We start from the raw sequence: 23,264 nt of genomic DNA on the forward strand, positions 1-23,264 counted from the left end.
TTCTCTCTTCCTATTTATCTTCCCCCTCATTTTCCTTCTCTTTCTTTTCCCCACAACCCTTCCCTTGCCTCCACAATCTTCTAGTAGCCTACGACCAACTAGATCATAGGGAATTGGGAAAAGAGGAAGAATGAGAGAGGAAGGGAGATAAGGGATAGAGGGGAGAGAAGGAGGGGGTGGTAATGGAGGGAGAAGGAGAGGAGGTGGTGGGTGATGATGGTAAGAATTATTTTATTTTTTTAATTCTTTAAATTTTTATTAGGTGTATTTCGAGTTTGGTATGCATGACTTTTTCTACTTACATACATACCTAAATACAAATATTTTAGGTTTAACTTAATATGACTTTTTTTTAAAACTTCAAAAACAAAAACAACCAAATCCAGGCAGACCCTACATGTATTAAGTTACAATTTGATGAGTGTAGTTTGTTATGCATGACTTCTTCTACTTACATACATATCTTTTAGGTTTAATTTAATATAATTTTTTTTAAAAAATCACATTTAACACAATTTTTGAATTTAACTAAAGTTGATTTATTGAAATCACATTTAAGAGAAAATCTAAATTTTAATTGGATGTAATTTTTTGAAAGTAAAATTTACAACAAAATCTTGATTTAATTGAATGTGATTTCTTGAAGGTCACATTCATAACAAATTCATAATTTTAACTAAACTTAATAATTTGAAAGTCATATTCAGTAAAATTTTTTAGACTTAACTTAATTTGATCTCTTAAAGTTATATTCAGTGCAAAATTTTGAATTTAATTTGAGTTGTTCAAAGTCACCTTTACAACAAAATCTTTATTTTAACTGAATGAAATTTCTTGAACATTCAGTACAAATTCATGAATTTTACTTAATTTGATACTTTAAAAATTACATCAAGTAAAGCCTTTTAGGTTCACTTTAATTTGATTTTTTAAGGTTGCTTTGATGTTATTAATTATTTTGTTTCGTCCTATCTTTTTTTTATCAAAGTTTTGTTCATAAAGGTTAATATACATATTTACTGAAAAAGCCAGCCTTGGTCTAATGACTGAGGTTAAGGCTGGAGAATGTAGAAAACCTAGGTTTTAATCCCCCCACTATCCCATCCTTCCCACTTCTTATCGTAGAGCTGTGGCCCGGTTGGCTTGGGTGGGACGGGACGGTGTCTGTATATGATTTGCTTTAGTCCAAGTTAAATAAATTATATCTAAGGGCAAACGTGTTTAAAATGAAACCTGTGAAGCCCCATGCACCAAAATTTTACAAGAAGGATGTGAAGTTTGGCATTGTTTCAGAGAATGAAACGACAGCGATATTGAAGAAGAAATATTTATCATCAATTCATGCATGTAAAATTATTCTATTTCTACGGAGTTGGATTTGCCAAGTTGACTTGTTGCTTGAGATTTGTCAAATTATCACAAGGGTTATAATTGCAGATCAACCAAATGACAAATAACCGACCATGCAAAGCAACTGCTCATTATTTGATAGATTTGAATTGTATCAAACAATGGGTAGACATAGAACTGATCAAAATAAGAAACTCTTTAATACATCAGAATCAGCTTAATGGGTTACCAAACATGCAGTGTTAATTTGCTCATCAACACATTGTGACATGATATTAATATCAAGTTTTTCTGTTTTCAAAAGTCTAAGTGAAGACTGCTTGTTATCATCCCATTTGAAATACCCAAAAAGAAAAATAGATAAATTATCAAAACTATGGCCGTCAGATAGGTGTTGCTTTTTTTGTAGATATACAAGCAACCACGAAAATATGATACCAAAAAAGATTGTTGTAAAATTCAAGGATTTTTAGCAAACTAAGTAGGGCTATGCAGCGTTTGTGTTCACAACTAAAAACAGCTTTTGTATAAGGGAAAGTCCGATTAGGTTTTTCACTGTTACTTGCTTGAAGGAAAAGGGAAGAACAAAAATTTTAAAGCAGCCCTTTTTTTATGTGATTAGACCACAAGAAAGGAGAAGGAAGGACAAAAGAAATGCAGTACAAGCAGAACGGTCTTTTGTGCAAATGTGAAAAAAGTGCTAAAAGGGTTGTCTCGATTCATAAGACTACTCGTCTCTAGTTAATAACAATGTGAAAGAATCACAAAATGCCGTCAAAATTATAAGTCCACATCATAACTTTAGGCTTAAAGTGGAGTATGTGGGTAGAGTTGAAGGTTCCTTCAACATGATTTTTACCTCATTTTAGCAAAACCTTGGCTACCGGCCTACAATTCGCTTCCGGAACGAGCGGATCCCTTAGTCTGCCTTTTCTTCGCCGGGAGCCCGCTCCACCGTTCACGATTTATGGAGTATGGTACGTCTCCACTCTCCAACAAGCCATGTCTTTGAGCACTTTGAATGGTAATGCGATGTAATCCAGCTTAGCCTCCATTTGACCCAAACCCCCCCCCCCTCCCCCTAAAAAAAAGTAATGCTTTGCTAAAAGAAAAAATCGATTTTGCAAAATCAATTTTTTCGTCCTTCACTTTTAAAATGTTAATTTTACGTCGCTTACGAATTAAGTTAGCAAAACTTGATTTCAATCTAAGTTTTTTTTTTATCACTTTTTACTCTGAGGTCATTACATGACCTACATGCAGTCGTATTTTATGCACAAAATGTCAGCTTCCACTTTTTCTATCGTAAAAATAGATATGAATTTAGTTTGATCCCACTTTTTTAATAGAAAAATGAATATGGTAGGGGTCAGATCCTACTTTTTTAGATATAAAAATAAAATATGGATTGAATCATTTGTTTAACTAGGAATATAATCCAATCTTTTTAGCTCTAAAAAATAATCACGTGCAGGTCATGTGATGGATTTAGAGTAAAAAAGTGATTGAAAATTTAGATCAGAACTTAATTTTGTCAATTTGATTTTACATGGGATCTAATGTTACTATTTTAAAAGTGAAGGAAGAAAAATTCGTTTAGGAAAATGTGATAGGCGTTTTGAACGATTTTTCCTTGCTAAAACTGCAGATGACAACAGAGCCCATGGCTCATTAATTTTGGTTTAATTAAGAGAGAGAGGGAGAGAGAGATTTTGCTGGAATTAGTCGAGGTTACTATAGAATACTAGTTACCAACAACAGGAGCGAAAAATTCCAGCAGAGGGTATCGGAGAGTTTCTTAGGTCTGGATTTTATGAACAATAATTATCATTTGGACCTTAATAAGAAAACATGAACATGACTTTTAGCTTTTAAGAATTATGTACCATACCATCCATCATTAATTAATTTTTTGCACTAGGTTGGTCCAATCCGCTAGCAACTACTCTCCTGTGTCAGTAGCCTGAACTGACATGCACCGAGATTAAGTCAACTAATAAGGCAGATGAGTTGAGCCAAAATTTATTAATTTGATGTTTAGTGAAAAAGACACCTGCTGCTAGACTGTAGAAGCAAGTAATAAGGCGCTTCAAAAGGTTATATAACTAATGTTAGTAGTTCAAGTGTTCGAGTAGTCAACAAAAGGTAGAAAAGTACGTACAACTATTGGTCTCCTTAAAATTAAAAAATAAACAGAAAGAGTAAACAACAATATAATGAGCCTACCAGCACATATTGGTATAATAAGAGTTTCTCCAATTTAGAAAGAAGGGGGAAAAAAAAAAAAGAAGCAGCACTTGTTCTAATGCAGAGTAAGCAGGTCTATATATATATATATATAAAAGCAAGAGGTAACATTGAAAACCAACGGAAAATGTTTATTATTATGTAGGACGACGCTGCGTACATAGCATCTGCATCTGCATCTTAGATGAGCGGTACAATAATTAATTAAGATTATAACGTCTTGAGAAATTTTGACAGCAACTGCACATTGATCCACATGGATCGCCATTCCACTACCTTTAATTTCATGGCATAATACTACTACTATAGCAGGATAGTTCTGTGGCAGCTGGTAAAACACAGCATGCAGATGTAGTAGCCTTCACGCAATTATACACTCCTCTCCTCTCTGTGTGTGTGCGTGTGTTTCCATGCACATGTAGGTCTGCTGCGTTAGGTACTACGCGATCCATGTCCAGCCGCCAGCCATATATATATAGATGGGTGGATTTAAACTTTGTGACCGACACCGGGACTGCGGCCTGGTGTGGTGGAGCGGACATCATCTCCTCCATCTGCTTCATCCAAAGCTTCATTGGCTACGGTGGGACTAGTCACGTGATTATCTCGTTGGGGAAAGGAAACCTGGCTTTGCAAGATGCGGGCGTGCCCGCTGCTAAAGTCTTTTTCATGCAAGCTCCTTTTTCCGTCGGCAGTATTCTTCTCTGGTTTCAACAATGGTCTCGCCTCGCTAGAGACGATTTCGTAAGACAAAATTAGTGCAAGAAGAAAAGCACTACTGAGCAGGACCCTGGCCTTAGTCGTCATTGGCGATTGAATGAATCGCTACAACTAATTAATACAAGAAGAATAATTAAGGATGGTGTAATGTATATGAATAGAAGAAAGGGATTGTTTGTGGAGTAAATGAGTGTTTTGATCAAATGTAGTGAGGAGCGAGGTCTCACTTGCTATTTATAGACGAAAGATTGGGAAAGGATGGACCCCGGGAGCATACCATACCAACTTGGAAGCGTTACTTGCACGACTAAGGACCTTACAAATAAATTCTGTGGATGTCAGTATCATATTTACTTGCACAAAATCTCCTCTCCCCCATCCCATCCGCCTCCTTTTGTAAGTTTCCTTTGATCTTATCACTCAATCTAACCCTTCTTCTTCTTTAACACGTACGTTTACAAATTTCGGATGTAAATTCACATGGCTGAAATCTAACGGCGCATCTTTCTTTGCAACTAAACGGCCGAATCCGAACCATATATTCGTGGCTAGAATATGCATTAATTTATATGTTCAGGACCCCAATATATTTGTTCCCAACTCGAGGGAGGGAAGCCACTCGATCTACCCCAGTTGAGTTGGCCAAATCAGTTTTCGTAAGTAGTACACACACGGTACAGTAGTGTCAAGTGTGAGAATAAAGCCACACGGCTCTGCGTGAGTGACATTTCTGGTTCAAGCCCATTATCATGACTTGAGCAACTTGGCTTCCTTGATTAATGTCTACGCTCAATAGTTGCTGGGGTAACAGTCTGCAGCTTCTCTCTGAGATTTTCATGTGCGAGTATAGTAGGATTGATCTTTTTTCCGGGATGGGATCCGTCAAAAATATTGTGGGCGCTAAAGTACCTAATGGTGACCGCACAATATAAAAGAAAAACAGACCTGCAGCGCATGCAAGTATTTAGAAGCCGGCCTTCCGATTACTGATTGAGGTCTGTAATCAGAACACAAAAATTGGAAGTGACAACAAATGAAAAATTGGGTATTAGTTACACATGTATAGGCGTATCAGAATTTTAAGTTTGAGTTGCTTACCTTGAAATTCACATCAGAGTTCTCAACCAAAAGGCAAAAAAATTTATATTTCCTGAAGGACAAACTGAAACGCAATCCATGAAGTTGTCAATCCAACTGTACTTTTCTGTATATTACCATGTTCTCTGCTGCACGAATTCTCCGATCTCAATTCTCAAACTCTACCACTAGTTACTGTCAGCTCAGTGGCGGATTTCACGTTGGGGGACTGGGAGTACGGGCTCCGCTGCCCCTTAGATTTCTATAGTATTAATAGAATTTTGATATAATTTCAGATGTACGTCCCAAGTTTTTTTATGAAGGAAGTGAAAGAATTACGCGACCCTCTAAATTGGTTTATGAACTAATATTTTAAAAGGATATATGAATTACAAAGTTTAATTTGAAGTAAACTAAAAAAAAATTTTTCATTTCAATTTGTTGGTGAATATTTTTTTGCTTAAAAAACTAGAAAAAGCGTTGGTAAAAAATTTTAGTATTACTTTTGCTCCCATTCAGAATTTTTTCTGGCTCCGCCACTGTGTCAGCTAATAATGCTACTTTTAACTGATGTTACAATGGGTACTTATTCTTGATGGGAGAAAAGCTCATATACACAAAGCTTTGCGGTCCATCAAATCCTAAATGCCTTTTTCTAGAAAGGATAGTGAAAGTTTCCCAGTTGTTCTTGCTCCGCTTGTCTAGCCATAACAAGGAATTTGTCTTGATGTTCTTCACATATAGTTAATGTGCGCCAATGTAGCCTGTAGATCAAATGCACAGTGCAAGTTCATAGTTTTTGCAAGGAGGATATACTAATGTTCGCCCCTCGGGTGCAGCTCAACTGATCGTGTCGTCTATTTTTATAACATTGATTACGGTTCGACTTTCCTCGAATTAATGCGCTAGGCATTTTAAGGGGCAGCTCCGCCGCAGAGAATTAGTTTAGGTGATTCCACGATACTCCTGTGGTGACAAAATTATATATATATGTATATAATAATGTTCCCTAATGCGATCATTCACTTGAAGAAAAATGGTCGATCCACGTCCATAGTTTTCTGGTGCATAATTGTGGACAAGTCAAACAAGCAATTTATGTACTCAAAACATTCGCAGTATCTATATCGTTTCAACTAGATTCGCATCATAAAGATTCCTTTGCCTGGTTGGTTCCCATAATCGAGGAAATTTGACAAAATGTATTTTAACTGTTCAGCCAAAAAGGGGTGGACCGTAATTGAATCAAAAAACTGTTGAGACCAGACCAAATTTGAGTTCTGCAATCATGCGTTGGTTGAATGTCTAATGCACTTTCTGAGGGCCGCCACTACCGACTGCTGATTTTTCTTGGGAAGAAAACCATCCATTGCTATACCATGGGTGTTTACCTTGAATGTTAACATTCTTCACTCAGAACACCAGCACTATTCATAGGTGCTTGGAGGAAGTTATCATAGGTTTTGTTTTCAAAAATTACTTGAACAAACTTGAGAAAAGAAGCCCGCACAATGCACGGCTATTTGGTGCCTGTATTAAAATACTGTGGTTTGTCTTTTAGTGATTTGTGAGATAAATAGTAATTTGTAAGTATTGTTATCTTTATAAAAGCATGAAACTCTAGAGATTGCAAGTGCAATTTCTTTTTCTTTTTTTTTTTTTTGTGTCGAATCACCTGTGAATTGTCTAAATCCTTGTTCACAACTTTTTTACAAAAAAAAAAAAAGAAAAAAAGAAAAAGCAAATCACTTAAATACATACCTCATCAAACTTTTTCCTTCTGATATATAATTAACTTCCAAAATTATGCAGTAGCTAATTACACGAAAAAGCTATATAGTCAAAATAAAAAGAAAAACATGGGCAGAAACATTTGCATGGAAGTTGGAAAAATATTTCTCAATGCAAAAAGAGTAAAGCTTTGCCAAAAAGAGTAAACCTATTGGTGGTCAACGGTGCAAAAAAAAAGAATGATGAAAAGCACACTTGCCCGGAGAGTAGAAGGAAGAGATACAGGAGAGTAAAATCAAGGAAGAGATAGCTATAACATCGAGGAGAAAATCCGGTTCTCAGGAACTTAGGAATTCATTGGGCTGCCAAGTTACTTACCAAGTTTAAAAGAATGCATCTCAGGGGCCTGAGATTCAGTAAAAAGGGTATGAACATTGCCTTAAAACCAGTTTTTGTAGTTGCAAGTTGTAACAAGCAGCAAAATAATTACTTCCCTAGCAGGCTACTAATCTACATTATAATTATTCATAACTTTGAATGATTTGTAACCATATTTATGGGTAAAAATGTCGATGACAAACAACTTAATATAGACCCTTAAAGTCATTTCACAAATAACCCAGCATTGTCTGCTTGTATGTACGTTCTACTAAATCAATTGGTCTGCCAAAACTCAAATTGATCCTCCAGGAGCAGATGAAATTTTGAGAATTGTACCCTCAACTACTGCTTCTTATCTATGTATAGGAAATTTTAAAATAATACTTTAATCAATTTTATCATGATGTGATGCATACGGAATAAAAACGAAGGTGAGAAGGTAAGAAATTAATTGAAAAACTTGTTTATAATGCATACTAAAAAATTTTGATTTGCATATCGAAAGACTTAGGACCAATCTCATTTTTGCACCAGAAAAAAAGTGTGGAACTCCAATATCAGGAGAACTCATCGTATTAACGTGTGAAACATGGAAGAAAAGTCCCGTAACACCCAAGGGAAGAAGAGTCTTGTGGCACTCAAGAGCCGTCTCGGAAAGCTATGAATAGTTGTTGTTTCAATGAATTTGTTCACTGATAAGGTCACGATTCGACTTTTTGATTGTTATGGACCGGTACCAAGCTATGTTTTCAGAACCGGACCGGATAGCGACTCGGCCGAGGTCAGGGGTCAGGGGTCAATGGGTTCGACCGGGGGTCGATAGGGGTCGAACCGGATGACGTCATAAATAAAAATTATTTTAAAATTAAAATGTTATATATATAATATCTAATAATATATTGATATTAATAAAGGCATATTCATATATATTTGATGTTTCAAATATATTTAACAAGAAAATACAAAGAAATTAGAACAATCAAGTAGCAATTTATATTATTTAATAAATATTAACAAGTTTAGAATTAAAATTATGAATTTAATTGAAAAATAACATCAAATTTTAGGACAATATTTATAAAGTATCAAATATTTGAGGTATATCAATAAGTTTTAACAATTTAGGGGGTCAAAACATAATATTAAAAAGTTTGAATTTTTTTTTTAAAAAAATACTGTTGAACCGGAAAAACCGGTTTTTTCCCGGTCAAATCCGGTCAAACCCGGTTTTTGACCGGCTTTGACCGGGTTTTAAATTTCCGGTTTTCTAATGTGACTCGGACCGGCTACCTGGCCGGTTCCCGGTTCAACCGGTTCGACCGGCCGGTCCGGTCCGAGTTTGAAAACAGAGGTACCAAGATCAAGGCCTAGACAGGCAGAACTAATTTTAACAACAGGAACGGTAACAATGAAATGGTCCATTCTTTAGTGAGATTTAGAGGCGGCAATTTGTCCCAACTCCCAATGAACTGCCCATGTCCAAAGGGACTTTGGGCGGAATGGGTATTGTAATTTGATATTGAATTTAAAATGGGATATATCTCAATTGTACCCATTAATTGATAGGAAATATTGAGAAATACTTGGGTACCCACTGAACCCAAATATCTTCCCAAAAAATTTCATTTCTAACCTGATCCACTCCTCTCCCTGAGAAGCTTCAGGAGCAATTGCCGGTGAGTAGTGCATATGAGGCTCGTCCTGAACAATTTGTGTAGCAGATGAATGCTTATGTTCCATATGCGAATGCATGATATAGTCTAATATAAAGGTTCACATCTTCAACCAAAGCTAAAGAATGGCCTAAATGGGTTCCAATAACCAAAAACTTTGGTTTGGTTGATTATTTGAAATAATTTTTTGAAAAAAAAAATATTGTAGAGTGTAAATCATTCTAGAGCGTAAAATAAATTCATGAAAATATATATTCACAATAAGACTAAAAGAAATTTAATAAATAAAAAATATTAAAGTTATTTAAAAAATAAAAAATGAATTAAAAGAAAAAAAATATGTAGAAAATAGATTTGGGTATTGGGCGGGATCAATCTAAACCCATCCCAAAGTGATCCCGCCCAAGTTAGTCCCAAAACACGTATGGGTAAGATTGGGTCCAAACCCATGTGATTTAGTTTCATCTCAAACCCAAACAAATCCCGCCCATTTTACTATCTCTAGTGAGATTATATGAACAAATGCCTGAATCAAAATATGTTATTGCTATGGGAGCATGGACAATTACAGGAGGGGTGTTCAGTACCGATTCTTGCAGTACTATTCGAGGGATTGATAAGCTAATTCCTATAGATGTCTATTCGAGGGATTAAATTTTTCCTCTGCCTCCTCCTAATTCTGGTCATTATAATACATAGTACTGTACCATTGGTGCGATTTTTGTACCTTTTTTTTTTTTTTTTCCTTTGTGCCTAGAAAAGAAAACTCCATTTGACTCAATCAACTTTCATGTGCAACAATCATTTTGTGGAATGACTTCTCAAATTTACCTCTCTATTTTGAAATTGTAGTTGTCACTAACAGAGAAAATAAGAAAATAACTTTCTTACGTGATCATTATCAAAAGCTAAGCTAAGATCCTGTGTTTTAAAATCGGTTGAAAACGTGCCCTAATTTTCCTTGATGATGGGGTCAAAAGCAACCGCCGGATATCGGAATTTCTATTATATTTCTCAAATGAAAATCTCGGTCATAAAACGAAGTTGGAGGCAAGCTTTGGAGGTCAAAATGTAAACAGCTGTTTTACGAGCTGGACCCCCAAAACAGCCCCCCAACTGCATGACACGTGTTGCCCGTCGTGCGGTAGTTGCCGGTGTTGCGTGCACCGACCACGATGCCTCGATCCGACGGTCTCAAACTAGGACCCCACACGCTTCCCAAATAGTACTATATGCTGCTATTACTATATACTATATATATATATAGAAACAAAAGAAATTTTTTAATTCCACAAGCGCGAAAAAGGCCAAGATCGACACAACACTGCTAGTTGTGAATTGCAAGCAATCATTTATTCATTTGCGCAACCTCTGTCCAATCACTTCCTTTTTATTTTGTACAAACATGTACTTGTAAAACCAAGAAAAAACCCTAATTGTTGTAGCAAATCTTGCAAGTCAATTTTCTTGGCATCTCACTATTGTTCATTAATTAATTTTTGGGGTGTGGGCTGGGGTCGGAGAAACGGTTTTGTTGTCAAAAACTATAAAATTGTCTCTGCAAAAAGGAATATGCCATTCTGCCAAAAATGGTTCCTTAGCAGCCATTCGGTTCTACGCTAATTTTTATTCCATTTTCATCCCTGTTGATATATTTACTCAGTACAGGGCACAAGCTGGCTTGCCCTTCTCCCTCTCTGCATTTTCCCTCTTTTTCCATTCAGGTACTCTCTCTCTATATCTCAATGTATATAATTTTCTTGAAATTTATGTCTTCCCCTTTTTTCTTTGTAAAAAGAAGTCATATATTAAGGTCTGTTTGCAATTACAAATTGTTGATGTTAAAGTTTGGAGCTCAAAGCCTTCTATTCTTATGAGGGTGCTATTTTTCTTTTCTTTTCTTTTTTCCCCTGGAACCCTTGATATATTGTGCTGCGTAGATTGTGGTTTTGTGCATTTTGAGTGAACAAGTGAAGAATTTTGTTACTTGCGCGAAGTGGGCACTGGGAACTGAGGGGTTGGCTTTGGTGATTAGTTGCCGAATTTACTTAAGTTTTTGCAAGAAAGGAAATGGCTTTGGTGTTGTTGTTAGTATCTAGTTTGCTAAATTTGTTTCTTTTTCTGCTGATTTGCTTTCTAATGTAAGGCGGATTATATTATTAGTACGACTCAACCGGTTTGATGTTTCTTTTCAGTGTACTTCTGAGCGTCTTTCATGCTTGTTTCAGTTTCTCATGAATGACTGAAGAAACTCTATTAATTCATAATTTTGTGATGAATCAAGTTGGCTTATTTTCACCGCAGAATTGACTATCTGCAGAACTTCTTTTCCAAGTTTGTTTAAATAGCCACTTTAAAAAGTTTTATCTGAGATTAGTAGTGAGTAAGCTAATAGTGATTTCTTTCTATTTACTTTGTGTGTGGGGCTTGCATTCTTTATTGCCCAGTTGCCCTTGTTTGTTGCGCTTTGGTGCTTATTTGTGCAAATTATTGACCGTATGATGTCAAGATTCACTCATTTGAATTCTTTTTTCAGGATCCAGGGGCTGGTCTTTGTTCTGCAGTTGGTGGTAAGGAGCTGGCATGCGTGCAAGATTTTGAGTCAAGTGAAGTAGCTTGGATTTGAGATTGTTTAATGGGTTCTAATAGGCAGTCTGTTGGCTTTTTGGATACTCTCAATATGGAGACGGTTAGGACTATTTTGACTCACACATCCCCTTATCCGCATGAGCATTCACGTCATGCAGTTATTGCCGTGGTTGTGGGCTGCTTGTTTTTCATATCATCAGATAATATGCACACTCTTATCCAGAAATTAGACACCAATATTAAATGGTGGTCTATGTATGCTTGTTTGTTCGGATTCTTCTATTTCTTTTCATCTCCTTTCATAGGGAAAACAATTAAACCCAGTTATTCAAATTTCAGTCGATGGTAAGCTTCTTTCTTTTCCTAACTTTAGCTACGAGGCAATCTTTTTGCTACGATGCATTCTCATAGATCAGAGTAAGTTGAACTTTTATTTGCATTTGCTTTGCAGGTATATTGCATGGATATTAGTAGCTGCTGTATATCATCTTCCCAGTTTTCAATCAATGGGAGTGGATATGAGGATGAATCTTTCTTTGTTCTTGACAATTTTTATCTCATCAATTTTGTTTCTTCTGGTCTTCCACATTGTATTTCTTGGACTCTGGTATATTGGCCTTGTCGCTCGTGTAGCTGGAAAGAGGCCTGAAATTCTGGCCATTTTGCAAAATTGTGCTGTAAGTCCTCAGAACACATCTTTTTGTCAAGCTAAGCCTTGGTTCTTATTTTATGGCTTTATCTTTGTGTGTAGGTTTTAAGTATTGCCTGCTGTGTCTTTTATAGCCATTGTGGCAACAATACTGTGTTGACCAAAAAATCATTTGAAAGGAGAAGTTCTGGTTGGTTCACACTGTGGAATAAGGAAGAGCGTAATTCCTGGCTTGCAAAGTTTGTCAGGATGAATGAATTCAAGAATGAAATTTGCTCGTCTTGGTTTGCTCCTGTGGGATCTGCTAGCGATTACCCGCTCCTCTCCAAGTGGGTTATTTACGGAGAGGTATGATTTTCGGCTGTCAAGTTCATCTGATATTCTTAGTCAGTCTTCCAGTGTTTAGAAACTTATGCTTTTATGCCCTTTGTTGTCCCGCTTTACTTTTATCAGTCAAACTGCAGCAACGGTTCATGTTCAGGATCATCAGGTGATATTTCTCCCATATATTCATTATGGGCCACTTTTATAGGGCTTTACATTGCCAACTATGTTGTCGAAAGATCAACCGGGTGAGGTGCTAGCTGGTGCTTATTTTCAAATCTATAAATGTAGTTCTTTCACTTTTCTTGGTGATTGTCTGTTTGTCGTTTGGGTCTTCTTTTTGCTGAAATTTCCTTTTATAGTCATCCTTTCATGGTCAAGAATCCATCTTAGGGCCATCAAATAGAGGCTACCATCATCCCTCATAGTTTAAGGTTCTATCCATTGTCTTCTTCAACTTATTCAGATGGAATTATTTTGGTCAATGCCTTGATAGAAGTATATGACACATGGTGCATGTCAACTGAAAGTGTGCTGGTGCAGCTGTAATTTTTTTTTTTTAAAATCAAGTTTCTCATCTTTGGTAGCCTAACTTCCTTTTTATTTTGTCATGTGTGGTCAATAGATGGGCCCTTAGTCATCCTATGTCACTAAAAGAATTTGAGAAGTTGAAGGAAAAGCAAATGAAGCCCGAGTTTTTGGATATGGTTCCTTGGTACTCTGGGTACATGCTCTCTCTCTCTCTCTCTCTCTCTCTCTCTCTTTACACACACAAACAAAACATTGGGAACATTAGGGATTGAAAGGTCCTTTTTGCTTTTTTATGATCTCAATGATTGATTGTTGCAGGACATCCGCTGACTTATTTAAAACAGCTTTTGATCTACTGGTATCAGTAACTGTATTCGTTGGACGCTTCGATATGCGTATGCTGCAGGTACTGTTGTGTAATTGAACTCATTGGTTGGAAATTGATGTTGCATTGTAGAATGTGTCTCCCATTCTTCATGTTGAAGTACCTCCATCCCAATAATTTTGTCACTCTTATAAGGACTCATGCTTTCTATAAAATAGCGTTGGCAAATGTTGTGCAATCTTATTTGTTTATTTTTTGCCCTTTTTCTTGCATGCAATAATTTTCTGAACATTGTTGTTAATGGGAATGGAAACAAGAAGTGGGGCCATAGTTTTTTCGAAAGGTCCAAGCAAAAATGTGTTGCATGACTTCAGAGTTCACATTCTGACAACTTTTTTATGTCAAGCTGGATTTTGAAGTTGATAAGCATTTTGTATAACAATTGTTGACCCCCATGGTTTGGATTTAAACATCATTCTCACAAGGGGTAAGAACAGAAAACCAGTTGACACATATTTCCTATTTTTGGTAGGGGTGACAAAAGGGTCAAACCAAAAAGCAAAGTATGGCACTTTCGTCGGGAGAGAGTAAATGTTAATAAAAATTACTAAGCACTGAAAGTAATTTTTAGGTAATCTTGTACCATATCTGTTTGAAATAAAAGATTTTTGCTCTGTAGAAGGTCTAAACAAGTACATGGCAGGATGGCAGGGTTCTGCTTGCCTTTCATTTTCCTTCTATACAAAGAAGATGGAGTTGGTGGTTAATTAGTGAATTTGGGAATGGGTCATGGGTTTTTTTATGCTATTATCATCAATCTCAGTCTGGTTTCACAGTGGTAGCTTCTTAGATTTCTTGTCCTCATTCTCAGGCAGCAATGAGCAGAGTTCAAGATGGAGCTAAACAGGAGGATCTGCTGTACGATCAGTTTACTGAGAAAGATGAGCTGTGGTTTGATTTTATGGCTGATACTGGTGACGGTGGAAATTCTTCCTACTCTATAGCTCGCCTTCTAGCTCAGCCTTTACTCAGGGTCCGAGAGAATGGTTCTGTGGTTACGCTGCCTCGTGGTAACCTGCTCCTTATTGGGGGTGATCTTGCGTAAGCAATATTACTTACATTTACTCCATTTGTGATGCAAAAGGTTTCTAATGGGTCCAAAGATTGAACCCCATCATGAGGTTCTGCCTTGTACAGTCAACATATAGGCAAGATTTCCTTGTATAATAGAGGATAAAGAACACTGTATAAAACTTTCTGAATGTTGAAGGACAAATGTTTTTATTTTTATTTTTTTAATTTCCTTTATGTATTTTTCAAATCTGGAGGTTCAGGACGAAATGAAACATATTGCTACACTGAGGAACTTGCTTTTTAGGAAGGAATTTTAACTTTCCTGAGTTGAATTAATCCTCTTATGGTTTTCTTGTTATTTAGATGTTTTCCTCTCCTAGTTAGATCTTCCAATGCAAAACGGGTTTTCAAACTAGTACACAATTTCTTTGCAAAATATTCATCAAGTTAAGAGCAATTTTCTTGGTAACGTGAATAAAAACCTTTTTCTTTTGCTTGAACAAACTAAGCTGGTCGAATATTATTCCTCTTGGGTATACGAGATGCAACCTTGAACTAATGTTGAATGTGGTCCAAATGAATATAGAGCTTATCATTTAACTGATTCAAAAATGTAGTCCATGTCCTTTTTTTTCAGAAAAGAATGATTAGATATGCCTACTACTAAACTAAGCTGTAAATCATTCTATAGCTGCTTGTTGGTGAAATTACATGACATTGACTCTGAAATGGTCACGTCAGTTGCATCTGATTCTGTTTTGTTTTTAATAGATATCCAAATCCATCAGAATTCTCCTATGAGAAGCGGCTCTTTCGCCCCTTTGAATATGCGCTTCAGCCTCCAGCGTGGTATAAAGAAGAGCATATAGCTGTTAATAAGCCAGAATTGCCTTGTGGGGAGACTCAATTGAAGCAGTACAATGGGCCTCAGTGTTTTCTTATCCCTGGAAATCATGGTTGGTCTTGATCATGGTCTTGGGATGGCTTCCTCTTAATTCTTATTTTTAAGTCAACCAAAGATAAATTTCTGCGACCATTAATGCTATTTCTGTTAAGTTTAATCAACCATTGCTTTAAACCTGGGCGTTTATCTGTTGCTAGCAAATGATTCATATCCTGCTGATTTTTCCCTTTTGCAGACTGGTTTGATGGACTTCAAACTTTTATGAGATACATCTGTCATAAAAGTTGGTTGGGCGGCTGGTTTATGCCTCAGAAGAAAAGTTATTTTGCTTTGCAGCTACCAAAAGGGTGGTGGATATTTGGTCTTGATCTCGCTCTTCTTTGTGATATTGATGTATACCAGTTCAAGTTCTTCTCAGAGTTAATAAAGGAAAAGGTATCTCCTACGTTACTCTTAATTCTATTAGTATATTTCATTTTACTTGTTGGAGAAATTTGTATACGTTGCCTTTATTCCTTCACACACATGCTTTCAACTGACAAATGACTTGGCTTAAGTCTAAGAGATAGATCTAAAAACGACGAATGTTCCTTAATTTGCTATGAAGTATCATAAAACTAATCAGAGTCTCTTCCAAAACAAGATCTAGAACATTTATAAAGACCAAATTTTGGATTTATGGTGCTATGGACTTGTCTGGAATCACGTGTCATATATTGCTTATCCATCCCTACATCGTTATCGAGCATGCCTTTATGCTACCACTCCGTTAGCTATACCTTCATTTGACCCATTCTTGGGATTTGTTCTGGCTTTTTCCATTTAACATATTCATATTTGGAAAAAAAAAGTCATTTTTCTTGAAAGGGTTGAGTAGTTTAACCTGGTTTTGCTATTTTGATAAGTAATCAAACTTGGTTGAGCGTTGTCACCATTTCTTTTGGTTGAGTTGTTTTTCTCTTCTCACCTCTGTTTCTAGTAGTCCTGAATCAAGTGGATGATTTTTTCAGGTTGGGGAAAATGATTCAGTGATCATTATGACTCACGAACCCAATTGGCTTCTTGATTGGTACTGGAATGATGTGACTGGAAAAAATGTCTCACATCTGATTCGTGACCATTTAAATGGGAGATGCAGACTCCGAATGGCTGGGGATTTGCATCACTACATGCGCCATTCATATGTTCCATCAGATAAGCCGGTTCATGTGCAGCATTTGCTTGTAAATGGTTGTGGTGGGGCTTTTTTACACCCCACACACGTGTTCAATAATTTCAATGAACTGTATGGGACATCATTCGAATGCAAGTCTGCTTATCCTTCTCTTGAAGATTCAAGCAGGGTAAGAAACCTGGACTCCTCAACTTTCAGTTAGATTTATTGTATATTTTGGCTTCTAAAAGAGCTGGATCTTTCGGTGCAGATTGCTTTGGGAAATATATTGAAATTTCGCAAGAAGAATTGGCAGTTTGATTTCATTGGTGGGATTATATACTTTATCTTGGCATTTTCCATGTTCCCTCAGGTAGTTAAATTTCTTTGATGTTATTGACAAGTTCTGTAGATGTGTAGGCTGTTGCAATCTGAATGTTACATTTGATTGCCTCCTGCTCCCTCTATAAGAATAGTATCTACTGCATTTCCAACCTCTTCAAGGCTATGTTTCCTTGTTGCTGAACAGTTTTTCACGTTAGACTATACTAACAAGAAGTTATGCTTTGGATCTAGCCACTGCTATTTTAGGTTACTCAGAGACTGTTGCACAATTATTTCTGCAAACCATATAACAGAAATTTAAGTTACATCGTCTAAAGTTATGCTGTTTTGCTAATCCACAAGTAAATGACTTGTTATTGTTTTTCGTGTAGTGTAAGCTAGATCACATCTTACAGGATGACACCTTTTCTGGTCACTTGAGGAGCTTTTTTATCACAGTCTGGGATGCTTTTATGTACTTGTTGGGACGCTCCTATGTGTCCTCAGTCAGTGCTTTTCTACTGCTAGTAGCTTCAGTTATTTTTGTCCCCAGCAAAGTTTGTCGCAAGAGAAGGGTTCTAATTGGGATTCTTCACGCGTCTGCACACTTGGCTTCAGCATTGATTCTCATGTTACTGTTGGAATTGGGTGTAGAGACATGTATCAGACACAATTTATTGGCTACTGCAGGTGAGTTGTTTGTTCAAATTGGTTATACTGTCACGAGAGTAGAGCTAGAATAATGCATATTTTTCTGGCCCTGCATACGTGCATTTTTAAATGTTGAAATTCTTGATTTTGAAAGATCATCATGTTAGGGTTTCAATGTTTCTGATGTTTTCACTGACGTATGACTCAATCTTTTATTTAGGTTATCACACTTTATATGAATGGTACCGATCTGTGGAGAGCGAGCATTTTCCAGACCCAACTGGCCTTCGGGCACGTATAGAACAATGGACATTTGGCCTTTATCCAGCATGCATCAAGTATCTAATGTCTGCTTTTGATGTGCCAGAGGTGAGTATGCTTCCTTAAAAAATGGTAAAAGGAAAAGCATTAAAAAAATCATTTTTCCTGTTTGGTCTTTTTCCTTGCAATACTTTCTCTAATATACCTTCTCTGTGCAAGTCTAGGTCATGGCTGTCTCAAGGAATTACATCTGCAAGAAGGGGATAGAGTCACTCTCCCGGCAGGGTGCTGCTATATATTATGCTTCTGTCTTCCTTTACTTCTGGGTCTTTTCAACCCCAGTGGTTTCATTGGTTTTTGGAAGCTATCTGTACATCTGCATAAACTGGCTCCATCTACACTTTGATGAAGCCTTTTCATCGCTACGAATTGCTAATTACAAGTCCTTCACACGATTCCATATTGACCGCAAAGGCGATCTTGAAGTTTTCACCCTTGCCGTGGACAAGGTAAGCTATCAAATTTGCTCAAATGGTAACCAGAAATCTCCATATCATGTTAGGGTGGCATTTTTTTATGGATCTGTTTGGGTTATGCTGCCGACATACTCTGAGTCATTGTTTTAACCCTCATATTGGTCTGGATTTATATTTTGGTTGGTTTTGGGGGGGGGGGGGGGAGGTAGACCTGAATTTTGGTGCACATTTGGTGATGCAAATGTTGTTAACCCAACAAATAATTTCTTCTGCTCCATTGTTAAGGCCACTCTAGAAGGGTCACATATATGATGACTGACCTTTTAGAAAAGTGATGCTCATGTTGTTCTTTCTTTTTCACTTTCTTAACATCTACCTACTTCATTGTTGTGCAGGTTCCAAAGGAATGGAAGCTGGATCCTAACTGGGACGCGGAACCAAAACAGCATTTGAGCCACCAGCGGAAGTTCCCCAGCAAATGGCGAGCAACTTCCTCTCAGCAGGATCCCGTCAGCGCTGTCCGAATCATCGACCATTTTGTTATTCAACAAACACAGAAAGAAAACTGACACGTGATCATTGAGAATCATCAATTGGTCATTGATATTCTTTTCAGGCAGGACAATTGGCTGGTAGTGTAACAAAGCTGGTAGTGTAGTTACCTTAGCAAGTTGTATCACAGGGAATTGAAATATAGGGGGGAGAGAATGGTGCTGGTAATCAGCAAGTACCTTGGATCAGTGAAAAATTTTGTTTATTCTTAAATTTTGTTGTTTATTCTTCGGTTGAGGGTTGCATGACATGTCTTCTTCCTCGATGCCAGTGGTTGCAACTAGTTTAGATGAGTTTGTCACATCACCGTCTCATACTGCAAAATGTGACCGAGGACTTCCTGACATTTTCTTGCCCCTTTCATAACTCACAGTTTTTTGTATGAGTGTTTCGATAAATGGACTCTGCGAAGACACTTCAAAAGCCGGCAACTTTTGAAGTGCTCCGCAGCACTTAACTACTAAACCCCCCAAACCCCCCCAAGCGATGTGGGAACTGAACCCCACAGGGTGCCCCGCTCCTGACATTTTCTTGCGAAAGTAAGAATTTCGGCAAAATGCGACCGAGGACTTAATTTTGCAAAATCTGCTGTGGAATATAATTTTGCACTGCTACGATGGATGGAGTAGTTATAATATTAGACCGAGGGTTTCGATGAATGAATACTATACTAGTAGTGTAAAATCAAGAAAGAGCGAGCAGAGAGCAGCCGTTTCTCGTTCCTTTTGCGGCGAAGAGTTCAGAATTAATCAGAGACATCTGCAAAATCACCGCACCATCATGGACTCCAGCCAAATAATTCACAATAATGATTGACCTAACGCGATTAAGAGCGCATCGTTCTATTGTTTTGTTCAGTCAGGCTTCATCTCTGCAACGGTATGCACAGGTTCTTCTTGGGTTGAAGAATGAATTAGACCGTATCCACCGTTGGAATTAAGTACTGGAAGTGGGACCAAGGTGGTCTCACTTCTTTCGAGCACATGGAGTTCGTGTGGCTTTTTTTTTTTTTTTTCGGTTATGTTAAGGTTGACTAATACTACCTTTTTGTGATAAAATTAAGGATGCAACGCAATCCCTTTTCTTGGTTCTCAAGCCATTCACTAAAGATTTTGATTATAATTAACCTTCTAAGGTATATGCCCATTTTTCATTTTACCCTCTAACCTTTAATATTTTTTATCACTTAAACTTCATGTAAGACAAAATTACCCTTCTATTATTTTGACTTTTCCCTTTTTCCTCTCCTCTATTTCTTCTTCTCTCCTCCATTCTTCCCAACAGAAAAATTTATTTTAACAAAAAAGAATTTTATTTGGAGTTTGTAATTGCGTTTTTTGATGGAAGTTTTCCCAAAACTTCAAAAAGCTAATTTCGATCTTTTTGTACAATGTCATGTGTCGCAAATTACAATTAATGATTGTTAATCAGGTCTCAAACTCATCTTATGATATTTTCTTGAGAATAAAATTAGAAACCGGAAGGAGAAGGGGAATAGGCAAAAGAATTGAAAGCTTAAAAAATGGTACTTTCTTTCGTAGAAGTGGTTTGAATATTTTGTAATCATTTGAGGAGAAGATAGATCTTTACAATCCCTCTTTTTTAGTTTCAATCACTAAAATGAAGTTTCTTGTAGAAAAGAGGAAGAATTAAAGAAAGAAGAAAGTGACAAAGAAAATAAAGGAGGAAAAAAAGGGAAAGAAGAAAATACAAAAGGGAGAAAAAAAATTAAGATTTTAGAATAATAAAGGCGTAATTTTGTTAAGAACAGTACAGTATACTTGTTTCTTATTCTTTTGCGAAGAACAAAACGAACAGCCATCCTCAAATTAGCAACAAGCAGTAAAAATAAAAATGAAAATTCGCTTTGCAAGGCTTTAATTGGGTCAAATCAAACGTGACCCAAAATGAACCATGAAGTATACATATCGCGCCATTTGCCCGAGTTCCTGAAGCTCGAATTGGGAGTAGGGCCAGTACCATTCGGTTTATCGTACAATCGTCTGATTTTTGTACATTTTGCTTGATTTAGTGTATATTTATATTTCTTTATTTTACACATAATTTTATTCTTGTACACTAATTTAATAGTAATTTAATAGCATCACAATTACAAACATACAGTACCCATAATTGTAAATTGTAAATGCGCAACACTTTTCGAGATAGAACAATCAATAACTTTATCATTTGTACAACAGTTTCAATTGTATCGTCCCTTTGCCCCCAAATTGCATCTCTTCCTCATGATATTAACATTTTGTTTTTCTCTTGCTCAAAATGTAAATTTTTTTTTTTGTATTTTTTGGGATTTGAATCACTCGAATTAACAATTTAATATAAATAATATCCTCTATAGTTTTTTTTTTCTTTTTTTGGTTTCTTGTTGCTCAAGGTACCGCAAGTAGCAAATCATCAGCTTCACTTTCTCAAACGTTGCAGTATAGTAACTTCCGGAGTAGGGTTAGCACTTAGCAGCAGTTTAATTGAAGCATTTACTTTTGTCCAAACTCCAAACTTGGTGCAACCACTGATCATCAGCCATCATCCCACAATGAATAAACCATCGTATCATCGCTTCACTTTTTAATAGATTTCTCAATTTTTACTTTAAAAGAGTCAGAGGACAAACATAAAAGATAAAGATGAAAGGGATAATTTCAGAAACCTCCCGGAGGTTTTCGTCCTATTTTTTTAGAACGAGTTGAAGGTGTAGGCATTATCGGCGGACAATAAATCGATAGACGAAATTGCCATGAAACGACTTATTAGTTGATTAATAGATCACTTCGGAATGGCATAAACATCACACATTAGAAATCAAACCTGAATGTTTTTATATAGGAAGTAATTGTTTTTCAAAAATTGAGAAATCCAAACAAAGCCTTTGCTAATACCAAAGGCTGGAATAACCTGCCAAGAAATCAAAAATTGTTCTAGACTAGAAGTTCCACCATCCATCATCTATGCCATTGAAAGCGCCATCAGCCATGCCTCTGGCATCATCCCTACACACATGAAGGAAAAGCAAGCAATAAGTTTATTGACGCGACACGGTTCTCTCATAAAGGGCTGCTGAAATGAATAGCCATTTAGGAGTTGGGCTTTTAGTGCAAAATGAGTTTCAGAGTCCGTTCTCAAAATAACTAAAATGAACACCATTCTTCTCCCTCAAGGGCAATAAGGCAGAAAGTACATAATTCAAACAAGATGCACACAAAGTTTAGGCAAGATGATGAAGCATAAATATACCATTCTCTACAAGATCAATTATATAACCTGCACTGTGAGGCAGATGTTATTATCCCACCATATACTGAAAACCAATAATCTCACCATCAGCTAAGAGCTCATATTATATTTAACATTGAATTACTTACCGATTTCAACCATGCAGATACCATACTCCACTTTAACCATGCAGGGGCATTAGTCTAGTATTCAGAGAGAACATCGGGCATGTCTAACGTATATATACAACTGTTGACAACATGCACAGAGTCACCACTTCATGCAAATACTATAGAGTTTAGGAGAAGTCTTTCTGGCTGCAAGCCTACACAATAAACCAATATCTTCTTGAAGTCCATTAATATCAGTGCATCACTTTCATCCTCGACGAACAGAACTCAAGATGCTCACACCGGATTTTTTAACAAAATCTAAGAACCTCATTTACAATTCCCTGATTGGAATTTATAAAAATCATTCTTAGGTAAAAAGCAAGAACCTTCCTTATTACAGAGACCTCCCTTATTGTGATGAAAAGACAATAATGCCCTTTATTAATTGTCAACTCATTGAAAAACTCTATCAAATATTAAAACTCTCTCATCGATCATTAACCAATAATTCAAACCACAGTTTTTTCTATTTAACTATCTTTTGTTTTTCTCATATATCTATTTTTATTTCAAACTCATTTATCTATTATTATCAACCAAATGTGTACTATCGCTACTAATATAATCATCATATACGCTAAACCACCAATACTTATATATCTTACTATCTATTCCCAATCCTCGATTTTTCATTATTAGTAAAGAGTTTCCTCGCGCCTATTTTTTTTCCAATTTTTGATAGGTATTAGCAAATTGAAATTGTCAAATGACAAATTGAGTACTAATTTCATTATCAAATTAGATGGAATGAAGATAGTGACAGTGATAAAAAATAAAAATGAAGGACAAGAAGTGGAATAGAAACTAAATATAAGTTATACTATTATGGTTATCATGAAAAAAAGTGTTCTTGGTATATATTTATAAC

The 23,264-nt window shown here is 36.4% G+C and overlaps 1 protein-coding gene across 1 annotated transcript; it reads left to right on the forward strand.

The window, feature by feature from the left end:
- The first annotated feature begins 10,762 nt into the window (after positions 1–10,762).
- Positions 10,763–19,205, forward strand: LOC113712329 (uncharacterized). Its single transcript, XM_027235698.2, has 16 exons — positions 10,763–10,903; positions 11,716–12,113; positions 12,220–12,445; positions 12,520–12,765; positions 12,871–12,989; positions 13,367–13,465; positions 13,591–13,678; positions 14,469–14,698; positions 15,443–15,627; positions 15,811–16,010; positions 16,586–16,918; positions 17,000–17,101; positions 17,445–17,742; positions 17,924–18,072; positions 18,189–18,473; positions 18,836–19,205. The coding sequence occupies exons 2-16, from the start codon at positions 11,815–11,817 to the stop codon at positions 19,007–19,009; spliced, it is 3,033 nt and encodes a 1,010-aa protein (XP_027091499.1). The 5' UTR covers positions 10,763–10,903; positions 11,716–11,814; the 3' UTR covers positions 19,010–19,205.
- Positions 19,206–23,264: the final 4,059 nt, after the last annotated feature.

The sequence above is a fragment of the Coffea arabica genome, chromosome 10e, assembly GCF_036785885.1.
Source record: "Coffea arabica cultivar ET-39 chromosome 10e, Coffea Arabica ET-39 HiFi, whole genome shotgun sequence".
Classification (NCBI taxonomy): Eukaryota; Viridiplantae; Streptophyta; class Magnoliopsida; order Gentianales; family Rubiaceae; genus Coffea; species Coffea arabica.

Bases quoted from the DNA above. Each gene is read 5' to 3' on its own strand.
- LOC113712329 (XM_027235698.2), top strand. From the start codon at position 11,815: ATGGGTTCTAATAGGCAGTCTGTTGGCTTTTTGGATACTCTCAATATG. The intron at 14,699-15,442 runs GTAAGCAATATT...TGTTTTTAATAG, and splicing joins CTTATTGGGGGTGATCTTGC to ATATCCAAATCCATCAGAAT. The intron at 15,628-15,810 runs GTTGGTCTTGAT...TCCCTTTTGCAG, and splicing joins TCTTATCCCTGGAAATCATG to ACTGGTTTGATGGACTTCAA.